Here is an 18420-nt window from a genome sequence, read left to right on the forward strand (position 1 = left end):
ACATATATGGATTTTATTTGTAACTGCAACTTCCTATTTCACTATAATACATTGTTTTTATGTGGATATGCAGCAAATATTTACAATGTTATATGGTCTTTTTTGATGATGCCATTGTTCATAGTTATGGTTTTGGTTGTTTTATAAGGGTTGGGTTTGGAATCTTGGAAATAATTACTGAACTGTAGGAGTCTCCTGCAAATGACAGAAAAAAGAAAGCATCGTTAAAACTATTCTCTTACAACTGATGTAGTGGTGATAACAAAAAAAAAATCTGGATTCAACACAGACAAGCTCAGTTTTAATTAACTTGTGCTGAAATTACTGCAGTAGGTTTGGTAACTTCTGTTTTGCGTCACTGAAAGTCTGGAGAAAATGAGAGATTGTAATCAGAAAAACATGATTTTCTGTTTTTGTTGAGGTTGTTTCAGATTTTGTTGTTAGTGCAGATGTAAAATTTGGCCTTTGTTTTGTCACGATGCAGATGTATTTGCAGGGGAAGCAGGAGAAAAGCAAGCCCGTGGTTCTATCCGCAACAGACCCTGCTTAACAAGTTAATGAGGTTCGGGGGAAAGAATGATTACGACTGAAACGGGATTAACACAAGGGTAATTGAGACAAAAATAGGGTTGTAGTAACAAAAACTTGAGGGAAAAAGGAGACAAAAAGGGAAAAAAAAAAGATCTTGACAGTGACATAGCTAGTGATAGCATGAGATAAGACAGCCAAAAACAGAGCCTGTAAGAATGTACAGGCCTCTACCCTGTGGATCTGCTCTTAGTTACAATCTAGAGCTGAATCACAGATAAAATGCAGGCCCCATTGGACATCTAGTGGATCCCTTGCAGATTACTCAAACTAAATAGGCACAAAATTGCACTCTGCGCCACATGTTTTAGATGGAAGCTCTGTTAGAAAACATCTGAGAAAAAGTATGATGTGGAATGCTTTTTTAAAAAGTGAGCAGGCGTCTGACTTCCCTTCGGTATCCTTTTTCTGAACTGAGACAGCTGAAAGGCTGAGCAGAGACTCGCAGCAGGAAGCTGGGTTTTCAGGGGTAGGCTATGTGTGTTTTTGTGAGGAAGCGGCCTTGAGTAGTATGCAAACTTTGGAAGGTATGGATGAACAAACGCTCACAAAACAAATCAAAACAACACTGAAAGAAACAGGCTCACAGTTTCAGGACCTCTGTTGATTGAATGAGCGTAATGATTTTGATTAAACCAGCATTGCTCAATGGTATAGTTGTATAGGCTATAATGGTTGGTTGGTTGTGTTGTGTTGTTTGATGGAGGCAATCACAATTTTCTGCTTCATTTCAGTTTGTAGGCTACCTTTAAATACTTTGAAAAAAGCTTTGTGAAGCCTCTTCTGTACAGTAATGGTTTTACTTGAGTTAATTTAGTTCCATTCAAAGTGACCAAACACATTAGCTTCCCCTTGAAGCTTTGACTGGTTGCAACAACTTCTATGCTTATGTGTGAGACGGCCATCTTTACCAAAAATTCTGAATGTTTTATTTTGACCTGAAGATGAAAAACTATATAGTAATACAGATGGAAAAATGAGAAAAAACACCTTTTTTTGTTTTTTTTAAATCACTGAAACAAGCTGTTTCTGCTTTTCTTACCCTCTTCAAAGGAGCTGTTTGCAAGTTTTGGTATTGCTGCTATAGCTTACTTTAGCATTGTAGCTGTTTACTCACCAGTTGAGAAACACTGACAGTTTATCATCAACTTTTGTTCCATTATTCACCAACAGCAGTCTTTATCACTGGAAATAAACGCCAGCTTTTCTTCTACTGAAGTTAGCGCGCTAACCAGCTAGCACAGTCCCATCTCATTAGCGGCTCATTGTAGCTTCCAGTCTGCAGAGAAAATGTTTAAATAGCCCCCATTAACATCTCATATGTCTCCTGCAACCTCATGACCCACTCTTGTTGTGATAAATAGCCATATCACTGTAGTAGAACAACACAATAAACCAGACCCAGAGGAAAAGATGATGGTAATAAAAGGAAAAAGGAATAAGAATGATGACTGGTAGAATTCACAATAATAACAACCTATTCAATTTCAATAGAACTTTTTATGCAATCAAACAAACTGTGGGAGAAAAACACTTCTCTTCTGCCTGCCTATGTATATTGATTCTTTCAGCATCAATATATTACACACAGAAAGAAAAAGAAAAATGTGAAGACAGTGGATTAGTGATCAAAGCCAGACATACAAACACTCAGTAGACACATCTGAACTGGATCTGACTGACTGACTGGTCATGCTGGCTCTTTTATGGTTTACATAAAAAAGCCTTTTCAGCCAACCTGAGGTCAGGTGGGCAGGTATCCCTCTACCTCTCTTGAACTGCTTATAAAATCTCCTTTCACTTGCTTTTATAGTAAGAATATCCTCTGAGACCGGGTTAGAAGTAAAATGAGACATTCAGTGGCAGGGACATTCAGAGCTGGCAGCGCTCCGGTTTATTTTGTCAGAACTGCTCACTTTTACAGAATTTTCTAACTTTGATCACTCTTTCATAACGACCACAGTGAATGAGCTGGTGTGTGTTCAAGCGCCATAATTTCTTGGCAGAGGGAGCAAAACTGAGCGCTGTGCCGAGAGTGTAGAGACTATTGCAGCCTGACAGATGTAATCCCTAACACGGCTCCAAAGTGCTGTGTGCCACCACAAATTTTGAGTGAGGGTTTATTTAAAAAACAACCTCACACCACAGGCCTCTTACGTGCTCTGTTTCACATTTATTCTCAGCATAAATTCAAAGCTGAAGCTGCTCAGCACGATCTCTAGAAACCTCAAGGAGACTCTTTAGCAGTTTCCACACTAATGATAAACACGGTGAAACATAATTCATATCTTTAAAAAAAAGCCAGAGCAGCACAGTCATTAAAATGAAAGCATGTGTAATGATCCTTCTTTTTAATTTGTACACATGCAAATAAAACTGCAGTAAATTGTGCTTTTTACTCACAATTTTCCTCCTCATGTTTGCTTTGTAAGCCAAACACATCACCTCTCCCATCATCCCCATCCCATTCCCACTAATACCATTCGGAATAAATTTTAATATATGCTTTTTAAGAGAACATTATTCTTAAACATGTGCCTGGTGCTGCGACATTGATCCTAAAAAACCTTGAGATACTCTAAGACGTTAAATAAGCGACACACAGCAAGGTGTGAAAATTACAGATGGGGTGGAAGTGAAGTAAGCCATGACTCACACAGTTTTTTTTTTCTGAAGGCTTCTGATGTAGGGAGCTTCTCACCTCTCGTTCACAGTCTTTTGCTTACATCCCTGCAGAGATTTGCATTTCATAGACTCACTTGTCTTGGTTTAACTTTAGATAAAGACATTCACAGATATAAAAAAGGTTGGAATGAAAAACGATGAGATACTGCTTCAAGCAGCCATGATTCAACTCCTGTTTTGTGTAACAGACTTTACATGGGCACCATGTCAATGCAGGCTCAGCACAGAAGTCTTTGGGCCGTACAGGATGCTCTTATCCTCAGCTATCACAGTCTGGCATCTGACAATTTAACATTCCTGTGTTGTTTTGCATGCCTTATCCCTTTGTCTCTATTCCTGTTTTTCTTTCCATGTTGAATTTGCATCTGCTTGTCTTTGCTTCTCCATTCTCCCCTCTGTCCGTCTCTTCCCCAGCAGCCTGTGTCTGTTTATGAAATGGTGATTGGTATCAATTTTACAATAAAGGGACAACGTCTTGAATCCAGCCCGTGTTTGAACTATTCCAGAGAGAAATAGAAAGAGAAATGTTTTGGTGCCGGTTGAGATGTTAGCATTCTTTGGCTCGACTTAAGAAAGGCCCGTTTCGTGGAAACGGAGGTGTCTTCGTGCTTTCGGCTTGTTGTTTTGTGTCTTTCAGATTCACGCAGCCACATCACAGCTGTCTTTTATCACAGCTTTCTGCTATCACTGGTATCATACTGAACATTCAAAATCAGATCCTGGAGGGAATTCTAATGGAAAAAGTGTTGTAGAGTTCAAGTTCATCTCCACTGTTAGAGCCATTTTTAAACTTTGGTAGATTACATTTTTCTTTCATTGCTTGAAATCGCATCGTACATCTTTATTCATCACATGGATTCCAAAAACATCTGTCATGTCTCCTTGTATCTCAAATGCCTGAACAAAAAAATATTTTGACTTGGCGTCAATAGCATGTGATTACTGTAAATGATTCTCATCCAGCTTCTAGTGTATTGTTGTAAGGCAAACGTAGATTTGAAACTTTCACGGACTGTGTCATAGTTTTGAAGGAACTTGTGACATCACCTTCAGAAACTAGGCCCATACAGTAGGCCATTAATGACTGAGCAGTAGAAGCACTAAAACAACATGTGGAGGTTTAGTTTGGCTCAGTCTGCGCCTTAACCCTTAGACTGGACCCCTCTGGTTCTACACCAATATACATATACAAACATTTATACATATATCTTTACAGTACGCACAGGAGTGGGGCTAAATTATATCTAGTTTTGTTTTGAAAGTCTACCATTTCTTTTTACGAGGAACAGGGCAGAGGAGGGAGAACTGAGAGATGCAACACATCTGAGCTAAAGCTTGATGTGCTGTAGGTGTTGGTTGGAACCAATGACAGTAGACATTACTTTTTTTTGCTTATGTGCAGACTGTTTTAACCAAATACATCTTGGTTTTGGCAACCCACGTCCCAGCCTATACCGTTATATTAAGAGTATCCTTATCCTGCAGGGACGCGGGATCAAATTGACAACATATATTCGCAAGTAACATCATACTAAATTGATTCCAGGCAAAAACATTCATTTTTGAAAGTATTTTTTCCATGGCCCATCCAGCGGTAAAGAACCTTGGTGCCTGCTAGGATGAATATTATATTAACATTAAGAGACTCTTAGGTCTCGACACCACAAGTTGGCAGCATTACGCGAAGTATGAAAGTTTCACTTAAAAAAAAATACACTGCTGCTTTCTAGTAATTGAATTGCGGTTAAGATCACTTTATATAAACACTCATTGCTTCTCTGATGAATTCCCATCTTGTCGCCTTCTTACGTTTTTAGCCACACTAGCAGGATTGCAGTGTCGTTCTATTGGTCGGTCCACCACTTTAGATGGATTGCCATGAAATTTGGTACAGTTATCCATGGTGCCAATTTTGAGTGGTAATGAACTTTGGTAATCCTTTGACTTTTCCACTAGTGCTGTAAAGTTGAGATCTTTGGTTTGGAGTGAAATGTCTTGAAGCCAGTGGATGGATTTACATGAAATTTGGAACATCCATCAAGACAAAATGCTAATTTAGCAAAGAAAAAAAAAATAGCAGCATTAGCAGTGACGTCCTCACAGGATGCGTGGTCGTAGTCTTGTTGTTCTGCAAGAAAGAAAATCTACTGGACTCCAGCCTGCTTTTCCTTTGGAATGAAACAAGCCACAAAGATGGTGTCCAAAAATGCAGTCTGCTATATACATTTTAGTTCATCCCACCTAAAATCATTAAATAATAATCAAATAAAGACTGACAGACTCTGTTAAAATGCTACCACATATAATTATTCTCAACTCACTTGACAGCATTTAATCAGATTGTCTCTGTGTGGAGATGATTGCCAACACTGTCCAGTTCTTTTCAAACAAATTACACACGACTGATAATATATTAGGTTTAAATCTAATACTGGGAGGAATTGAGTGTCTGTCAAAGACATAAAACAGCATGATTCAACCATGGATAAGAAGAAGTGCGATGTAAGCAGAGCCTGCATTTCCAGACATTTGATATGTGTGTCAATATAGAGCTGGCATTGTTTGAAAAACACCAGGGTGACTGTATGATCTTTATGCCAGTGGATAACCAATAATTTTCCTGTTATTTGTCTGTGACATGACTGACATGTTTATGGATGGCTGCGTCTCCTTTACACTTGAAGACACTGAGGTTTTGCCTGACTGTTAGCAGCTCACTGAGCCAAAACAGTGATTTTTCCAGTAAAATCTTTGGCTGGTTGGTACTTCCGACGCCCTAGAAATGTCAGAAGCTAAAAGTCTGTGTTATTATTTAGTTCTGACAATAGCATATAGTTTGAACAGCTCAACTCTCTCTTTTTTTGAAGCTCTTTCCTGTCTGTGTGCACTGTAATGTATGCACCACTGATATTCCTAAAACCACTGTATTGTCAAAGTATAAGAATGACAAACCAAAAGGTGCATTCAAGCCAGTCATCACTGACATCAACAAGCCAAAAGATTCAGGAAACAGCACCAGACACCTCCTTGTCACCCCTTTCAGTGAAAGGCTTCATTTAGTGCTCAGTGGTAGTGATAATGGGTTGCTGGGGCAGGCTCACTGCGGCAGGGAGCATGTGTACATAAACAGCTAGAAAAGGCTATATGAGGCAGCGTGGCCTCGGTGCTGCCTGTAGGGTTTGTTTATCCAACATGCCGTAATGTTATGAGAACTGCAGCTCGGGCCCTGGTTACAAGTTGTAATGTAAATATTGATGTGTATGGAAAAGGAACGTTATTTAAGGCTTACCATATGTTCTAATAATTTGAGCCGCTGATTGTGGAGCCTGGATGTCTTTTTAAGGACGAATACTGCTGGGGTTCTCATCTTGGGATCCTCTTGTCTGAGCGCAGGTGTGCAGAGAGGTTTTGTGCGAGTCAGGGCAAATCTGTTTTAGGAAAGATATAAGTATGATTCATTTTCTCTGTAATTTACAACTCCACTTTTTCCCAACCTGTCTCTCACATTCAATACAGTACTTATATTGTCAACCTGAAAGAATAAGTAGGAAGGGATGTGTAATTTTCTAGCTATAGTAAAGAAAACATTTGGGGGAAACAAAGCAAGAAGCATTAATAACAGACCAATATACAAAAGTAACATCTTTGGATTTCAAGGGGAGGAATTAAGAAGTGCTGACACATCTGAATTAAAAATCATTATTACATTAGCAAATATTTCTATGGGGAAATGCATCAAGATTACGTAATCTTTGGCATAACAAGTGAATATCTGAGTTAAATACACAAAAAAGCACTTTGTTGACATTATGATACCCACTCCTCTACTGGCCCTGAGAGCTCAACGCACTGCAGCTTAAGCAAACACAAATACTCAAAGAGCTGCAGATCAAAAAACATCATCATCATCATCATAATCATCATCATCTTTTTATGTTTGCTTATGTTAAGTTTTTGCATTTAACATACATTGATTTATAAGAAATAATAATGGTTTCATTTTAATGTTAACTTGAAAAACTTGGTTAAAGTGTGGGGAAAGGTTGTGGTCATGACTAAGTACTGGAAAACGTCAACTTTGACTTAAAGCACGGAATTTTGACTTTTTCAGTTTTAACAAAGTGCCACAGCCTTTTCCAAACATTATGTGAATACCCATTTCAGGTTTAAAAGCTTACCATGCACCATGCTCCTTTACTTCATATGTAAAACATTCCACTTCCTTGAATGGAAAAAATCATCTCAACTGAATATAATCAAGCCAGAAATTATGTTTTGACCAGAATATATTTGACCATGCAAGCAAATAATTTCATATACGTATTTTCTAGACAAGGTTAGACACCATTGTGAACTGTTACGGAAGTTTCCACATCATAGAAATATTCGGTAACCATACAGAAACTTTGTACATTTCTATAACCATGACATGAGCTAATCTGTGACCCTCCAACCCCACAAAGTCCCACGTCTGGATGTAGAGAGAGGGCTGTGAATGAGAGCTTTCACTTCTGTCTCTGGTCTTTATCTCTGCCATCTCCCCTCTCCCAGTGCTGCTGGACAGACATACAGTGAGCATATTGTGCATTGGTGTGCACATTTGTGGCCCATTTCATAGATTTAAAATGTATGAAATTGGCCTAAATAAATAATCGGTGGAAATACATGTCAGATGTCACAGGTGTCACTCCAGAAGTGTGCTTCTTAAACTGTGGGTGGGGTTCGAACACTGGGGCCGCAGCCTAAACAAATGTAAGTGTTGCAGAAAACCCACTGCCACACTGAGGTGACACAGCCTTAAAGCCTTAAAGTGAGAGAGAAAAATGTAATATCCAGAACAGCAAAACAATTAAAATGAACTTGTTCTCATTATTTCCAACAGTTTAGAGGCGGCGTATTAAAGAAGTGTTTTCATTTTGATTTGCCGTGAGACAAACAATAACCAGAAAAAAATGATTGTGATTCTGTGAGTCAACATGTTTAACAAAGCCATGCAATGGGAACATCTGTGAAACCAGTGTGGCAGAACCAAACTTAATACAATGCAGGGGAACGCCATAATGCTCATGTGTCAGCTCCACAACTTCAGCATTTTTTTTTTTTTTTTTTACAGTTATCATGTGTGCTTTGTTTTGAAGAAAATATGGAACTGTTCAAGTAGAAAAGTAAATGTGGAAGTAATTTAACAGTGTAGTGAGTCACTTGTGTGAGTCCTGGCTCTGAAAAATGGCCAGTGTTATCCCGGGGGATTACATTAGAGCCACAAGGGGGGGTGTTGGGACAGACAACTCATTTGAAATTAACAAATTCTATTACTCTTACAATTGATTTTCTGTAGCTGCAAGTGTCGTGCACTCTGGTCTTTTTCCCTCCTATCTGACACAAACTAAGAGTAATGCATTGCTTATTTAGTACCAGTCATTAACACAGAGAGGCAGTTGTCACAAATAATCTGGCACGCGGTATTTAAGCCTCGCTGTTACGTCAGTTGCCAAAGACTACATCATACATGAGGCCCAGTCTCGGGGACATGCAGACCTTCTGAAACATCACTTTCTGTCCGTATGCATTTTCCCAGGGCACCAGTCATTTTGAATCAGAGGTGGCTTAATTTTGTTTTGTTACGGCAGGTTTGTCTTTCATTTCTTCCCAGTGTGAAACACTCTTTTATTTCTAAAGTGGAATGTTGATCGTAAAAATGCTGCTCATTCATATCATATTTTCCTTAAATTCATTATTATTACATAATAATTCAATTACATAATAATCAAAAAAAATTTAAGCTTGAAAATAAAACTCTTTGAAATGTGCCTCAAGATTAAAATATATATTTTTAATCATTAAAACATTAACACTACTTTTATTCAACTGAAAAACACACACCAAAAATGGTTTACCTCCTATTTGAATTAGTAAATATATACGCAGTTGTGTAGCCTATGTGTGTGTGTGTGTGTCTCTGTGTGTGAGAGTGTGTGCGTGACAGCATGTGTAGCTGTGTGTCCCTTTGAAGTTTCAAAGTCCGCCCACCCCTCTGTGGCCCTGCATTGTGCTGAACAGCTCCATTTGTCCCACCTTAATCCCCTGACGTAAACTCACATAAATCACGCTGAGTTGTTTCTAAACGTGAGCGGGCTGGAAAGCTCTGTCTCTGTCTCTCTGCCTCGCTCTCCTTTCCAACCCCCATGGAGAGTGTAAGGGCTTGCTGGCTACTCGTTCAGCTGACCACCTGTATTGATGGTGAGTGCTTGAAATAAAAATAAAGGCTCTTGCACAGTAAATTAAGTAAAAGCACCCACACCCCAAGAAAAGGGAACACACATTTTTCCAAGCTTGATATTTGTGCGACATTGTTCCTCTCTGAGTGGCTAAGCAGATGAAATTCACTTGAGTTTGCCAAGGATATTAATTTAGTTAAATGTTGACATTGCTCTCTGCAGTAACTTCCCCTTGGTACTTTTCCATGCCAGGTACTTACAGGGACATTGTTTTAGCCAACACTTATTAGTTCTAGAGACGGGGTAGCATCACGGTACCCATAGTGCATGTAGGCCAACCTCTCTCTATCGATGGCTCTGGGCCAGATTAAAGTGCCGGGGCTCATTGTTTACACAGCTCCGTGGTGCCACGGCTGAGCAGACCCAAACAATGGTGCCCTGCTCCTCTTTGTCAGAGTGAGGGGAAGAATGGAGACCTCTTGACATGGCAACCTGAAGCCTCAATGCCCCCACTTCACCTAGCTGAGAGGGTCAGAGCTAGAAAGAGGGGGGAAGTTAGAGATAAGGATGAGGGAGAATGGACAGATGAAAATGGAAGGGGAGGAAAAGAGGGACGATACGGCAGGGGGAAGTGAATGAAGATACAAAGATAGGAAAGTAGGAAAGAAAAGATGTCACAGATGATGACGTCCATGCGTCTAGATTGTTCTGTCAACTTAAAGAATTAGACTTTTGGGGAAATATAACCCTTATTTGCTTTCTTGCCAAGACTTATACAGGAATATAGAAATGACTCTCATGCCGTATTAAATACAGATCTTAAAGGGGATTTGCTTGCTTTTAGCATACAAATAGCCTGGCTTTGACCAAAACCACACTTTCAAACAAATATTAACTTGATTTATAAAGTTTGTTGAAAATGTAGAAAGAAAAAGACAATGTATGGTTCCACAGAGAGTCATAGACAGTGATGTATTCCTGGACAGCCAGCCAGCCTTATGCTAAGCTAGGCTAACCATACAGAACTGTGGTCTCTTATGATATGGTGCAGCTAGAGTCATGGTAAATGTCTTGTTTCCATCTGCTGGCAATAAAACTCATCATTAGCATTCAAAAGTGGAGGTCATCACTTGTCTCTTTGTCTTGGTCGCAGGTCACTTTCTCGGCAACAATACAGTCATTGATGTGCTCCGTCGCCAGGGATACGAGGTGGAGCACACCCCTGCTGGGCAGACCATAAACAGGTAAATTTACTGCGAAAACACACACACACAGACACACACACTCGCACGCACACACACACACAAGCAATATGTTTGACACAGTGGATTTTGTGATTTATTGTGGAAATACATGATGCAAATATAAGTAATCCTGTAATATTATACGACTTTCTAATTTCCCAAAAATTGCAGCAATCAACTTGTCTTTTTCTGGTCGTAAAATTAGTTTTAAAATACAATAGTTCTTTCCAGATCTAAAGGAATCCAACTCAACAAATTTCCCCTTTGACTGGTTTCCAGAGAGAAACAGCCAAAAAAATCTATGTTGAGACACAGGAGTCATTTTGTTTAGGACTTTACTCTTGTTTCAGAATGTTTTATGAGCTGGTTTTGGATTATTTAATTTTTAGGTCATAATTCTCCATAAAAAAAAAACAGGAGGAATATCAGAGACATGAGAAGGTCGGGGAGACAGAGAAAAAGAGAAGCATGAAACTGAGAAACGCATATGACGGATGGAGAACAAGGCCGAAAAGCTTATGTTTCTCCATAGTTGTTGCACGTTACGGTTTCCTCTGAAAACACAAGTCTGTAAAAGTCAAAAGCCCATATTTTATCACTTAAATGGGTGTAAGGTTTCATGTCCTGGCCACATTTTACAGTGCAACTGCTGCCTTACGGCCCTGACAGGAGTATATATTTCTCTCAACTTCTTCTCTGACTGGATTTCAAATGGGAAATCATTTTCCAAGTAAGCGCAACTCCTAAGTTGGTCTGTGTTCATTTGCAGACCCAAAACAGATGTTTAAGTTCTGCTTCAGCCCTTGTGAGAAATGTGTTGTCTGCAAATAATAACTCACTCTCTCCAAATGTCCCCAAAGAGAAGTATTTGTCTCATCGTCTCATTCTGAACTCAGTCATAGCTTTATTAATTTAGCTGCTCCACTGACACTGGGGAGTTAATTATTTTGTTTCTTTATTGGCAATGAACCACTAATCTGCTAATCACATAAGAGGCTCATTTTAGTGTGGAAGCTGGTGATCACAGAAAGGAAAATAAATAGCCAGGCCCAGGCCACTATTGTTATTCTTAGAGCATGTCTACACACAAACTGTGGTTTTCAGTCACAGACTTCGATCCAACTGTCTTCACAGGCCGTGTAACAGCTTGTGTTTCACTCATGCAACACGTCTATAAACATGACCCAAAGCAGATTTCAGTCTATATTCCTGCGTTTGACTTCATTGATTGTGTACTGAGCCCTAAGCGTGTTCAAAACACAGGTGACCTACACTCAGTTTTCAACCTGAACGCCTCCTGTACTGCCCAAGCTTTTTTTTTTTTTCAAAATCTTTACCTCCATTCATTCTAAGCTTTCAACTATTCAACTGTTTTTAGCAGAATACGATATGATCATGAATGATATGAATGGTAGTGACTGAGAAGAGCATATTTTTGCCTAATAGCTTTATTCAGGACATTTGAAGGTCAGGATAGAGGTACAGAGGCTTCAGTCCAATTTTCTAAGCTACATAAATTGACATAAAATATGGGTAATATCCTAGTATAAAACCATCCACACAGAGAGCAAATCTGCTTTTAGTATTAGAGTATTAAATATTGAATTTCTGATAAAACCAGAAGTCACATATAGCCTACACATAAATCACCCATCATAATGTTTGTTTTCTCTTATGCTCATCATATTTTCATGACACTATAAAGTGTATTTTTCAATAGGAATGTCTTATTTGGATTACATGAAAAATACTCATTGATGTCTCTCATGCTTTGGTAGGAAAAAAAAAGAAAACAGATTTTACTGCAGATAAATATGACAAAATCCCCACCGGCCACCAATGGAGAGTTGTTGAAAAGGCCAACCCAGGCAGGACTCATACCTCCTGCTGTGAAGCATGTAGTGCAGTCTACCATGGCATGGTGTGCGGGTGGCTATCTCACTGCAGATCTGTGTTCTTGTTCTGCGTGTGAGGGGATGAATGAGTGGATCTACTTTCGCACACAAACCTGGTGTTTGATGCGGGATTATGAGCCTGAGACAAGCGCGCATCCGACTCGTTCGTGCTCCTGCTGCTGCTGCTGTGGGTTGATGCCAGGAATTCAACATCCACAAAAGACCCGAGTTTATATATTCTGCGTATGCGTGTGTCCTCATGCATTGTTAAAGATAGTAACCGACCTCATTAGCGATGGCCAGCAGCTCATCAGAAGCACAAGTGTTTTTAATCACACAGATGAGTTTTGGTTTCTCTCTCATACTTCCCATTCTGGACCTTTAATTTGTTTTTCCAGAAAATCTTGGATATGTTCTCTATTAGACTGAATATCGGTTCTTGGAACATCCACGGCATCATGTTCATAGCAGGAATTCCCCCTCTCCTCTCCTCAAGGAATATCCTTAAGACAATTTGCATCCACAAGAGTGCTAAAAATCCATAGAATACTCCACAGAAACCACTCCTGCAGTGTAATCAAAAAGATGTTTTTTTTCATTGAGGATTCCTTTAACAGTCAGATGTGCAGCTCCACAGGTGAGACCCAGATAAAATCCTCACCCTGAGGCAGGGTGGCTTATCTTTCTGTTCATATTTCAGTAGACTCATCTCCCACAGTGTCATTTTTAGGAGAGGTCTTATTAGAGATATCCTGATATTAAGGGCAGAATACTCTATGATAAAAAGCTTCTCCTCCTTTGTTTTATAACTGTCTAATGTTCCTGTGATGTGTGCCAACCAGGAAATCATCATCTAGACCAGAATCCGAGGACCACTATGATGACTCCCCTCTCCTGGAGCCTTTCCACCATGAGCTCCCCCACGAAGAGGAGGATCAGGGGCGTCCCCTGGAGGAGGACCTGTTGCCCCACATGCTGCTGCCGTCGGACAGCCTGGAGCTGCTGGAAAAAGTGGAGAGGAAAATGCTGAAGAAGAAGAGGAGGAACAAGCAGAAGAAGCAGCGGCACCGGCATTTTAACGACCTCTGGGTTCGCATCGAGGAGAGGTAAGAGGCAATAGATGAGAGTCTGTGGGTGGGGTCACGTTTCTCTGTGTGCCTGTCGTCGATAACTCATCTGTGTTCCTTCCCTGTGATATGGGGATGAGGAGAAATAGAAATGGTGAGATAAAAGGCCAGAGGTGAAGTCAAAAAGACAGAACAGGGTATAGCGGTAAAAGAAAAGAGAGACGGAGAGGATGTGAGAACAGAGAGAGGAAATTGGAACGTGTCACATCTTCTCTTTAGAATAAAACTGGCGCGGTGCCGCAGGCTCAAGCAGCCACCATATCATATCACTATACTCCTCATGCAGTCTGCACACACACCCTGCAGGGTGGTATAAGTCCAAACTAGTTTCTAGCTGGTATAAGTGTCTTGGATGTGAAAATAACAGCCTGGGAATTCCTACCAAGTATCCGGTTTTGGTCTCACAGTAGCTCCAGGCAGGGACTAACCGGACAACAAAACAAGCTCACCTTTCAGACAAAAAGACGACCTCTGCACAAGGTGTGGTCTGCTGTGAACTTCTGCCACTGCGGGAGAAGTACTGTGTGTATGTTTCATGGATATGAGTTTTCACCATCCATCCATTCATCCACACTAACCAAAAAAAACACATTCACATCTGTAGGAAGTTCAAAGTTTCCAGTTAATGTAAATGAGGCGCATGCAAACAGAAGGAGAATAATGTAAACCTCACAAAAGGTCTCAAGGAGGAAACCACTGAGCCACCGGGCCAACCCTGTCACCGACTGATAATTGTAAACATATATTTTACAGCTAAAATCACAGCTCATTGTCTCATTGACTCTTGAGGGACATTCAACTAGGGGCAAATTCATCAGCCTGAAAGTCACTGTGACTATATTAACTTTGAATAATTGGCTTGGCAAAAACAAGAACTACATCAATGCGGTTGAAAGCTGAGCATGTGTTGTGTTGTAGTACATTCCTAAAGCTGCTAAATAACACATGAAAAAAATGACTTTTGGCCTTTTAGTTTGTAATTAAAAATGTGTGATTTCTCATTTCCTCTTCTTTTGTCTTTCTCCGGAAAGAGCACGAGGAGCCTGCCAGACTCCTTATATTTACTTCATTTCTGCAGAACACGGAGCTTGTTTACCATGGTCCATGTCTGATATTAACATTATCCAGATGGAGATTTGAACTGTTGACACATCAACATAAACACTGACTATTTCAAAGCCGCAGCTACTGTTACTCATTCAATTTCAGCACAGTATTTGAAATGTGAGGTTGCCCTTCCTACATGGCCTAAATTCAACAATCCAGGTCATACTTACAATAAACAGCCATAACATAACATAACATAACATAACATTTTAATGTTGTCAAGCCATTAAGCCATTAAATAAATAGTGGAAACTTCAAATTAAGCTTTAATTTATTCAAATAACTAATGATTCAGTATGAAAAATTTAAAAAAGGCCACAATAAACAATAAAACCAGCCACCTGTTTTAATGTTGTGGCTAATTGGTGTGTATATTAGCATGATGAGTACATAGAGTTCAAACATCTCCAGCATCTTATGTCTTGTTGGCAGAAGATCAGTTCTGATTCATTCATTCATTCATTCATTCATTCAGTTAATTCATGACCCTTGAGAAAAGCCCACTGGGTGTGGACAGACCATGTTAAAAATAACCCTGGGCAATTAAATGAAATAGAAATCAAAATAGAGTCTGGTGTCTCACATTTTTTTATTTTTATAAAGTCTAAAATTATAGCAGTGATTTTTAAATTGTGATAATAAATGGTTCCACTCATTTAGGAACACATTGGGTTTGGAAACCATCAGAACTAAACGGCAGGTACAGGTTTGAAGGATTGGGCCGGTCCAGGCCTCTGCGTTTTTTTTAACATCTGTATGAACATGGATTTCTCTATGTACAGTATGGACTTCTGCAAATTAATGACGGAAAGAAAAATCTAGCCATGCAGTGTCTGCTCTTCACGTGAACAGAAGAGGTTTGTGAGCGTTTGTGTACGTTACGTCTGCAGAGATGTTTTCTCTCTTTCTGAGAGAGTCTGTATTTTCCAGCGCAGAGGAAACAGACTGTTTGTGTACACATGTTGCAAAGTGTACACCGTGCACGTCTTTGTATATTTTAATGTCTGAAAAGGTGGCCGAGTGAGAAAGGGAGAGAGAGGTGGAGGGCGAGGAGTGTGGTTGTGTGTGTGTGTTTGGGGGGGGGGGGGGGTTGTCAGAGGAACAGAAGCACCCACAGCACCACAGTTTCTCTCTGTTGTGTTTGATGCATTGGCCACAGAGCCATGTGTCACACTCGGTTTCCTTATGCCTCTCCAGGCCCACAAACCTAAATAAACTTGCCTCATAACCTAAAAATTAACCTGAGGCTCTCTCTGAGACCTTAGAGCTTGTCACTGGTATCTCTGCACAATGTGCTGGTTCTCCCATTTATCACCGGCTCTGAGTATTTTACCAAGCGTGTTTTGACTGGCACTTAACTTTCCGAGCTTTTCCAACTGAGATTGCAGCGGGCCATCCACACTGAAGATCATTTGTTCACAATGATCCCCCTAAGCACACTCTCAATTGTCTGCAGACAGACGTAGTCAAGATGAGGAATAACGATGGAAATTTAGGGCTGTTCCCGTCCTGAAATTATGAAAGACTTGTTTTCATTTTTCCTAACAATGCTTGTCAAAATATCTTTTCCAATAAAACATAACCCAGTAAAATGGAAACACTGTCTTGCAGTCACTTTTCTTTGATATTGTGTGTTGTAACGCTGTGTCAAATTGCTGTTGCAGCCCACTGGTATCTGGAGATCCTGACTTCAGGAACTCGTGTGTTTGTTTTGCCTGGCCTCGTCCCAGTCTAAACCACATCAGCACCGCAGGCTCGGCATCAAACAGGAGAACAGAAATGATTTAATTGCCAGACTTGAAAAGGACAGATAAAGAGAGAAATAAAGACAGCCAAAAAAACGGGGCAGGCAGAATATGTAATATGAAGAGAGGAGGAAAAATAAAGAAAAGCAAAAACAGGCAGGCGGTTGGTTTATGGCCATGAGCTGATCAATGAGTTGCACGCTCTGGGGTTTTAAAACCTCTCACTGATTGGTCGGTGCTGCTGCAGTGGATTCCTCTGTCGAGAAATTTTCCTTTTTAGCTTTCATCATCATTAATATTTCCATTGTTTACTTTGTGCAGTCTGCATATTTTCTCAGGCAGTTGTGGACAATATAGGAATGTCGACGGGGCTGCTCGTCTGCAGCTACTACAAGAGGATTTTCTCCTCAATCCCAAAGAGCAGCACGGTGGCTCAGCAGTGCACGCTGTTGCATATTTAAAAAGTGAAGGAAATCAGTCTTGAAATAAGAAATTCATATGCGTACGGCTGTAGCTCCAGAGTTTGGGGAAGTTTTTGAGTTATTACGCAGAAAACCAGGTTTGCGATAAAATGACAATGAATGTATTTTAATGCTAAAGATTTGACGTGGCTCCTGATTTGAAACTAACCCTTCTCCTATCTTGTCTCCACAGCACTATGGTCCAGTCCCCGCCTCCTCCTTTGCTTCGCATCATCAATGGTTACATCACTGTGCAGCCACCTGACAGAGTCCACAGCTACTACAACCACCACCACAGCTACCACACACCTTCAGCATCACCCTCCTCGCCCTCGTCGTCTCTGCTCCTCTTCCTCTGCACATTGCTCGCACTGATCTCACAGACGCAAAGTGTGTTCCTCGAGTAGAGCTCCTTTTCTTTTTCTTTTTTTTTCTTTTTCTTTTGACTCTCTGAAAATAATCAACTCTCGCTCACTGGGGCTCGTGTATCCGCTCATGAGGCCCAAAGGCGGCTGCAAAGAGCGCGGTGACTTCTCGGAGACTGTTCTTGAAAAAGCATGGAGAAAGGATGTGAAATCCACTCTAGCTGTCAGGTAACAGTACACTCCACGGATGTTAGGTTAGATAAAGTCTGTGAATGGTAAATCATGTCAATAGAGCATGTCTCTTACAAATTGAGACTCGATGAGCATGTAAGTTCACACACTGCAAGGTTTCTTGGAGCACAGAGGGTTCATAAGGTTTTGGTTATTTAACTTACACAGCAGGAACGAGTCCTCGGAGGAAGAAAAGCGAAAGCTCTGCAACAGGAAGTATTATCAGGCATTTAACAGACATTATGCTACATCTCAGCTCCCTTGTGGATCTCAGCATCACAGTACTCATCATTCAACATTCAGGACCTCTGAGAGAATGAGGACTCACTTAAGTGACTTCAGTGAATGGACACGAGGACGTCATAAAAAAAACATAGCTGAATATCAAATACCCTCAATAAGCAGGACTGGAACCTATGTCTTTTGTGAATGTGTATGTGCGTGTGTTTGTGTGTCTGTGTGTGTGAGAGAGTGAAACAAAGTCTATCAGCTCTTAACCCCCCCGGCCTTACAAACAGGTATTCCCCTTAAGAACTTAATATATTCTTCCATTTTAGAAGAATGTTGCATAAAAGGGGGGAAATTGTAAATATTGTTTCTAAATATTATAGATGTATTTTAGAATTATAAAAATGAAAATTATTAAAAGTTTTGTCGTTGTTTATATAAATATATAAATAGATATGCAGTATATTTTTTTGAAAAGAAATCAGGAACTAACCACCATAGCCCACGTCATGTGTCTCTGAAAAGA

At 40.1% G+C, this 18420-nt stretch overlaps 1 protein-coding gene across 1 annotated transcript in view; it reads left to right on the plus strand.

Moving 5' to 3' along the window:
* Positions 1-18102, plus strand: part of trabd2a (TraB domain containing 2A) — a 55378-nt gene extending 37276 nt beyond the window's left edge. The window contains exons 5-7 of the mRNA XM_083983042.1: positions 10645-10735; positions 13473-13736; positions 17264-18102. Of these exons, the coding sequence (XP_083839168.1) occupies positions 10645-10735; positions 13473-13736; positions 17264-17477 (569 nt within the window). The 3' untranslated portion in view covers positions 17478-18102. The remainder of the gene's footprint in view (positions 1-10644; positions 10736-13472; positions 13737-17263) is intronic.
* The last annotated feature ends 318 nt before the right edge of the window (positions 18103-18420 follow it).

Source organism: Trachurus trachurus (genome assembly GCF_905171665.1).
Source record: "Trachurus trachurus genome assembly, chromosome: 12".
Taxonomy (NCBI): domain Eukaryota; kingdom Metazoa; phylum Chordata; class Actinopteri; order Carangiformes; family Carangidae; genus Trachurus; species Trachurus trachurus.